The sequence below is a fragment of the Ciona intestinalis genome, chromosome 13 (assembly GCF_000224145.3).
Source record: "Ciona intestinalis chromosome 13, KH, whole genome shotgun sequence".
NCBI classification, from domain to species: domain Eukaryota; kingdom Metazoa; phylum Chordata; class Ascidiacea; order Phlebobranchia; family Cionidae; genus Ciona; species Ciona intestinalis.
This window is the reverse complement of record NC_020178.2, coordinates 163,701-172,414: the sequence shown is the minus strand read 5'-3', so window position 1 is coordinate 172,414 and position 8,714 is coordinate 163,701. Positions and strand designations below refer to the sequence as shown.

The window sequence follows — 8,714 nt, the reverse complement described above, 5'->3', positions numbered from 1 at the left end:
TAACACGTTATCGTGTTTATGGAAAACGGAAAAGTTTCGCCAACTTACGAGTATAATATGTTTTATTGAATAATTTCAAATGCAAGTTTAGCTAGCTGTGTGGAAACTGATGACGTTGCAAAACTCGTTTATTGCGAAACTCGTATACAGCATGTGTGTTACAGTATATCGCGACGTACATTTGTGTGCTGTAGATTATGAAGGAAACTTCATAAAGGAAACGTCATATAATTTTTCTATTTGAAAACCATAGCATAGATTTAATTAATTAAAACAACAATTAGCAGCAAAACGACAGTCGTTAAAACACGGGTTTTCTGTGCATACAACTCGTACGAGTCCTACCCGCTTACAAGTTATCACATATGTAACTTTGCGGACAATCAACATCCTAATTTTGTGGTTCATAGATTTACCCATTACGTATTACAAAAAATAAATTTTATTAAAAATTATGCTTAGGCTACAACACCGTTATTGTAGAGTATTCGTAATCCAATTTTGCCATTATAAAAACTCGACAGCGAGCATGAGGTGCAACAACTCGTTGAAAAACAATCGAAAGACGAATCGCGCATGATTATGACGTCACATTCGCATTATCACTTGGATTTGATTGACAGGGCAAATGTCAGCGAGTAACTCGGCTCTGCAGCGTATACCACGCGTGTTAATCTATTGAACTGTTTCTTTGTGTTCTGTAGCAATTCTCAGCTAGCCAATTGAGTTATTTCCGCTATTGTAACGCTAGGCAATTCAATTTAAGTTAATTATCTGAGTATAGATCTAATGTACTCGATACAGAATGCGTCGAATTTGTCAGAAAGTGAAATTAATGACAAAGAAAGACAAGCAGGATATTTCAAGCCGGTCCAGGTGACATTATATTCCTTATTTACTAAATGCGTGTTTATATACTTTGTTTATATACAAATTTTATATACTATGTTTATTTATATACTATGTTTAATTTTATATACTATGTTTATTAAATTTTATATACTATGTTTATTAAATTTTATATACTATGTTTATATACAAATGCGTGTTTATATACTTTGTTCAGTTTTGTGTTACTATGTACAGTATGTAGTAGGTTGGGGTAAGATGAGACATGTTTTCAATTCATTTTATCGTCTGTAATAAACAAAGAATATTTACAGTGTTATATTACCATAAGCTAGAAATTCCATAAGAGCGTTGTTAAACGTTAAAACACGATCAGCAAATATGCGATATTACGTGCTTAGGTTAGCCGTCTTACCCCACAGTATATATTTAAAAAATGGTACAACTAATTCAAGGTTATTGATTCGTTGGCACTTCGTAAAACCAGCTTTTTAAAATTGAAATGCCCGTCAAATACAAACTGTACACGAGTACACCACATGTGGTTTTTCGTATATTAGAATTAAGTTTGACGTGAATAATATTTGGGTAAATTTTTCAGAACTCTGGGGAATCCCCCATGTACCAGCCAGCCAGCGCCACTAGCGGAATAACCAACGGAAACGTGCCAAGGTTTGGAACAGTCATTCCCAATCGTATCTTCGTGGGTGGGATCGATTTCAAGGTAAATAGATTGGCAGATTGCACATATATATATGCCAATATGCGTGTTATAAACCTAAGCCATGGGCCGTAATCCGTAACTTATAGGGTAGTTAGCACGCCCGCCTCTAACCCAGAGTTAATGAGTTCAAGGCTCGTCGCTGCCACCATTGTGGACGCATGCATAGGCGCTAAGTTTTGCCTCATTCATGAGTGGCCTGCTACAGTGACATAAAAATCGTGTGACGTAACAATCGTTACTTGTTTCGAGCAGTGCTTTGCGCGAGGACATACAACACAGCGAATTATTTTTAATATAATACCAATTGGCAGATTGTTTATTGCAACATAGTGGCGATTGACACGTGGATTTTCAACGTTAAAATACCAATTGACGCGTTGATTATTTGCATCATAATAGCGATTGACGCGTTCATTGGTAAACCTTGCAAAAGTAAATCAAATGCTCGTGTTTAACGTTTACGATTAAAGCAGCTGTGGTTTATTAAACGTTTACATTGGGATAGGCGTATTTGGCCATAAATATTAATTACACTGAATTACCAATTAATCAAAACAGTTTAATGTTGTTTACTGCAGCAACACTTCTACCGATCGCAATGGGTGTTCCACGAGAACAACATTGTGTACTTACGAAGTTTTAAATATGCATTTTTACGATTGTAAATACATCTGAATTAGTAAATCAGATGAAACATTGGTGTAAGTTCTATGCATCTCCATCGTGGATAATGTAACGATTATTTTCGTCAGAATAACTTTGATAAACCATTACGATTGTTACGTCATAAACAATATTGTTGGTAAACACTCGTGTTTTATTCGCTGCCGTACGATCTGTAGTTTTTTTTATAGTTTCTGTTTCTGATGATTAGTTTAAACGCAGGTAAACCGCTGTTATGTGAATTTTAATAACTGCAAATATAAGAGCGAGGAGCGACGCTATCAGTAAATTGGAACCAACAGAAATTGTAATATGATATAGATATTACAAAGTATCGTCCCGGTCGAGCTTGGACAGAAGCCAAAAAACATCGTTCGTTGGCACCGCACGAGAACCGGAGTTTCATTATGTCATTTTTTCGCGAGAATAAATTCACAACGATTGCTTCGTTTGTTAGGTGTGGAATGTATGCTACCACATGCGTCTTCCTTTATTTCCTACGCCGGCACAGAGCATAAAAAGACGACGCTCATACACGGTGTTTCGATTTCGTGGTTGGTTGGGCAATGGGCATATTCCTCCAAATTTGTTATTATAAAACGTCATATATGATAGTTACGGTTGTATGTCCGTTGTAATAGGACAAGTGAAGTAAATTGAACCAAAAAATATTCCAATTCCAAGAGAAGTAGTGTAAAATTGAGTGCAACGCGTGTGTGTGCGACTTGCGTGTATGCCGAAGGGGGATCATGACAGCAAAACAGACCCCTGCTTGCAACCTGGTCGTGCGTAATCATTATTCTGACCTCCCCTGGTCCCAGTATACGTTTGCGTGTCCTTGTGCAAGGCACTTAACAGCAATTGCCAAGGCCTCCAATCCAGTGGGCAGTGGTTACTAATGAGTTGACCAAATTCCAAGCAAACAGAAAAATTACCCATAAAGTTACACACGTAGTAACTTGTAACCGAGCACGAGGTGTATGAAACAGAACACCTATCTATGTCATAACAACTGTCGTTGCCCGCCAACGAGGATAAATAAGTTACATACGTGGTAACTTGTAAGCGGGCATGGGCGCATGAGGTATTGAGGTGTATGAAACAGAACACCCGTGTCATAACGACTCCTCTTTTTCCTCCACGTGAGGATAAACAAGTTACATTTGCCGTATAATTTAAACATTAACATTACAGACAAAGGAAGAAGATTTGCAAAAGTTTTTCTGCAACTATGGGATGGTTAAGGACACGAAGATTATACGGGACAGAGCTGATGTTTCAAAGGGGTAACTTGTTTAATACCTTTAAATTTTAATGTGATAAATAACGGTGTAGATATTTCTTTGTTTGTTCTTTTTACATTAAGGCGAGCTACGCTGTAGTGTAAACGCCACCTATACGTTACAAACATAATTACCGACCCAACCAACACAGGTACGGATTCGTTACTTTTGAGACATCTGAAGAAGCCGACAGAGTCAGGGATCAGGTATTGTTTTATACGTGCTGTGAAGTGAATTGGTTTTGTCTCTAGCCTAGAGCTTAGGGGTTCAAGGCTCGATGCTGCTGCTATTGTGGGTGTTCTTGGGCAAAACACTTTGCAGCATTTGCTTCAACTCAGTGGTCACTAATGTCAAAATTGTCAGACATACACATAAACATTTACCTACAAGTACAAATTAAATGTTACATACGTAGTAGCTCGTAAGCGGGCCTGAGGTGTATGAAACAGAACACACGTGTTATAACGACTGTACTGTCGTTGCCTCGTCATGCGAGGACAAATAAGTTACAAACGTGGTAACTTTTAAGTGGGCACGAGGTGTATGAAACAAAACACCCGTGCTATAACGACTGTCGAGTGGTTTCCCTCCCCATGCGAGGATGAATAAGTTACATACGTGGTAAGGATAAACAATTTAAATTGAATTAATTACATTACTTCACAGGAAGATTGTTTATATTTAAATGGGAAGAAATTGAACATCGGACAAGCAATCAGAAAACAACAGATTTGTTTTCCCAAAGGTGATGTTACTTTATGTATATTAGGGCGGGGTAAGATGGTCCATGTTTTTAGTGACTTTTATCGTTCCATTTATGAGTAAACGAAAAATATTTACAGAATTATTTAATCGTATCTTTACAAAGAACTTCTTTGTTAGCTATATAAACCAGGATTGGGAAATGTGGGATAATAATAATGTTCTAGCTGTATCCATCTTACCCCAACCTACTGTATGCTAACTGTACAGTAAGATGGATATTGTTTTCGCTTATATAATTATCTTACCCCACTATATTATTTATATATAACATATTCAATGCCATCACCACGACAGACATCCACGTACCTGGTCCACCTGGTAGTTGGGTGATGCATCCGGCTGGTTACGCATCGTTCACCAACAGTAATGGAATAACTTACTTTGCACAAAGTCCAGTCATCGCCCCTCTACAACAAGCACAGGTGAACACATATTATCACCAAAGTGAAACGGTCACGCTTTTATTAAAAAACTTTTTTTTTTCGTTTTAATAATAGGAGTGTTATAACAACTGTTGTTTTACCGTAACTACCTGTCTTTTCGCTTTTATAAACTCTCCCGTTCTTCATTATCGTGTCAAAAGAGATGAAATAAATTTCACTCCTTTTCACATGCATAGGCGCCAAACCTTTTAAACATAGGGAAGGCAGGGATAGTTTGACACACAATTCTGTGAAACAAATCTAACTTATTGGTTGTAATGTTTACTGATTAATGCAGTGTAGAAAACCCTGCCACCCCAGGTTTGGCGCCTATGACCTCATGCTCACTGTCAAGTCCTTTAACCCCATATTTTCCAGCCATATAGTCATGTGATGAATTACCAACCAATGGCAACACATTATCCCGGGTACGCCTACTCACCAGCGCCATGTAGTGGCCAAGCATACGGCACGGTTCATCTACCATGGCCCACACCGGTACGTCAGTATCTAATATATTATACAACAACCAATATCTGTGTTTTCGTGATGCTGTGTTTACGGCTGAAAGCCACTATAGTGTACGGCGTTCTGTTAGTCTGTTACATTTCTCTTAATTTGGACTTTTTTGATTTTGAACTTGACCTGTCAGACAAGAATTACAAAAACGACTCGCAATTTGCGGCTTTCTTATTTGAACCTTGTAAAAACATAATTCCGAAGTTTTACGAAGCAGCCAGTTTGTATAACTTAGCGCATGCTTAATCAAACTTGAACTTCTCCCAAAGCCAAGGAATCTTCGAAAGGTTTGAGGTTCAAATTGCCAATAAGAAGGTTATCATGTTTTATTTCAAAGTCATATTTCAATGCCAATCCACCAAATTATTCAATATATAATACTATGGGGGAAGATGGGACACCTGACCACATAATATCCCTTAATAGCCTAATCGTCTTTTAAAATAAACAAAATTTTAAAAATTAGAAAGTCGTGGGCATAGGCTACGGTTTTATAATTCCTTGAATGTTCTTGTTTACTACCAAATAATACAAGAAATAGAATGAAAATGTGTCCCATCTTCCCCCACCATATAACAACACATATATAGATTGGTGGAGCATGTGGACAGTTGATAGGCCCAGCTGTAAACCAACCACCAGCAGACCAAGTAAACATGGTTAGTATGCAACCACAGGGGTTACCTACTGGTTATATTGTACCAAGGACAGCTGCTTCTAATGGACAAAGCCAGGCAAGTGTTATCACTAAGTTATGTCACTGTTCATGAGGTCATAATGTGTTTTGTGTGTTCTGATGATGTAATATTAATTTGGGACTATTACGTAGCTTTACTTTTATTACGTCACTTTTCACTACGTCACAAATATTGTAAGGCACACGTCACTTTTGAACTGGTGTGACTTTCTAATGGGGTAAGATGGGACACCTTTAGCACATAACATCCAAATATCCTGATCGTGTTTTAAACAATTAACAACAGTCTATGGGAGTCGTGAGGATACGGTTTAATAATTCTTTGAATGTTTTTTGTTTATTACCGAATGGAACGAGAAATAGAATGAAAATATCTCTTATCTTCCACCGCCCTACTATGTATTGTTTCATATTACATAACTTTAATGACGTCATATATATTGTGACATCATCATTACATTCATCCAATCAGGTCCAACTTGCCCCTAGACCACCTGACCAACAACCAATCGTAGACAAGCCTGCCGTTTACCCCCCACAATCAGAGGTAATTATGACATCAATATTGCAGGGATTAAACAACGTGTATGTTGTTTCTATCCTTCTGATGTTTTAAACTAACTGAATATAATAGGGTGGGGAAAATGGGACACCGTTTTAGTTCATTTTCTCGTTCAATTTGGTAGTAAACAAAGAACATTAAAGAATTATAAAACCGTATCCTCACAACTTGCATAGACCGTTGTTAATTGTTTAAAACACGATCAGGATATTTGGATATTGTGTGCAAAAGGTGTCCCGTCTTTTCCCACCCTACTATATTTATTTATGAATTTCTGGGAATTGTTTGTTTTGTGATCTTTCGTCGCCATACAAAGAACCCATGTTTCGTCTGCCATGCAGGGAGACATCAGGGTTTACTGGTAAGTGTTTTACCCAAGGCTGATATGCCCACATTGGTGGCAGCATGGAGCCTTGAACCGGTAACCTTTAGGCTACAGGCAGGCGCAAAGTAATGTCTAAATTCTAAATTAGTTATTTAAAGTTGTGATAATTTGGACAACTAATTAGTGACCAGTTGGTTGCAACAATTTTCGTTAGATATCCTCCTTAAGGACACATAGGCCCACAATGGTAGCCTTTATGATCACAAAACAAACCCCATAAAATTTCTCCCACCTTTATAATTCAACAATGATTTCTTCCACAGTCGGTTCGTGTCTTAGTAAGTTCAGCTCATACCCACCCACAGTTTGTACAATCGGTAAGTTATGTTTAACGACATATATTAGGGTGGGGTAAAATGGGACACCTTTAACACATATTATTAAAATATCCTGATCGTGTTTTAAACAATTAACAACGGTCTATGGGAGTCGTGAGAATACAGTTTAAAATTTTTGAATGTTCTTTTTTTTCTACCAATTGGGATGAGAAAAGATAATAAAAATATGTCCAATCTTCCCCCACCCTACTATATTATAACCGTAAAATTGTAACAAAATCTGGGGCTGACATTGTAAAAATACAGTTACACTCATAGTTGTCAAGCATAGGAAAACTCATTGATTAATGTGGTGAATGCAATATACTTTGGCTCTGCTTGTTTGTATAGACACCTAACAGCAGGGTAAAATCTGGGGTGACATTGTTAAAATACAGTTACACTCATAGTTGTCAAACATAGGGAACCTCATTGATTAATGTGGTGAATGCAATATACTTTGGCTCTGCTTGTTTATGATGTTACCCCTGGTCTAAAAGTTTAAGTAGCATGACCCTTAACCTTACCTCTATGCCACATACGTCATAATTACCTACCTACGTCATACTTGTTATAATCCCACTCCCAGGTGATTCCCCAGCCCCTATACCACCAACCAACCCCTATAAAATGTGCGCATGCGCAGTACGTCGCTCAAGACGGGTCACCGATGCCCCATTATGGCGTCATAACACTTTCTGAAAACGACGCCCATCCTGCGATGACGCAAGCAGTGGTGACGTCAGAAGGTGACCTTTTGACCCCACCTTTGACCCCGGATCAGCAGCAGCAGTAACGAATCCAGTAATCTTGAATATTTTTTACCTTGTATTTAAACCCACTATGAATTATGCCGGTACATTTGCACTATATTTACTCAACATAAACTTAAATCTTGTTCAATTTTCATGTTTGGCGTTAAAACGATTCATTCCGAGTTAAAGGTTCACAACAACTTCGTTTCGTTCGTTCGTTCCTCGTTCTTTCGTTCGTTTCTTTCGTTATTTACTGAATATACGACCTCGTGACGTCATAATACCATTTCGTCTATTATTGTCAGGTATTGAAGTTTGGAAGATGGTGTATATTGCATTACTTTACTTCTGCTTAAAAGTATTAAAGTATTCGTTTTTTGGTTCGTTTAAAATATTAGATAAATATTACGGTGGGTGGTGTTGGGACACCTTTTCGTTCTAATTTCTCGTTCCATTTGGTAGTAATACAAAGAACATTTAAAGGATTATAAAACTATATCCTCACAACTTCCGTACTCCGTTGTTAATTCTTTAAAACACGATCAGGCTATTAGGATATTATGTGTTAAAGGTGTTCCATCTTATCCCACAGTACTATACTATCTTCCTGGTACCTGTTGTATAATGACATCAATATAACGCAAGGCTATAACACGGTGTCGAGGCTTGCGAGTTTTAAACGTGGATTTTGCTTGATACAAACGACCGGTTTAAAATTAATACAACGGGTATCAGTGAGACATAAGAGACAGTTTTAAACAAGGTAACGACAG

At 37.6% G+C, this 8,714-nt stretch overlaps 1 protein-coding gene across 2 annotated transcripts; it reads left to right on the top strand.

Annotated features, from left to right (window-relative positions):
* The first annotated feature begins 675 nt into the window (after positions 1-675).
* Positions 676-8,224, top strand: LOC100175703 (protein boule-like). Of its 2 annotated transcripts, XM_002124582.5 has the most exons (11): positions 676-876; positions 1,451-1,573; positions 3,431-3,522; positions 3,671-3,725; positions 4,186-4,264; positions 4,579-4,706; positions 5,085-5,204; positions 5,816-5,959; positions 6,395-6,469; positions 7,133-7,186; positions 7,776-8,224. In XM_002124582.5, the coding sequence occupies exons 1-11, from the start codon at positions 790-792 to the stop codon at positions 7,980-7,982; spliced, it is 1,164 nt and encodes a 387-aa protein (XP_002124618.1). In that variant the 5' UTR covers positions 676-789; the 3' UTR covers positions 7,983-8,224. The 2 variants fall into 2 exon arrangements, with proteins under 2 accessions (XP_002124618.1, XP_026693087.1); XM_026837286.1 differs by lacking the exon at positions 6,395-6,469.
* Positions 8,225-8,714: the final 490 nt, after the last annotated feature.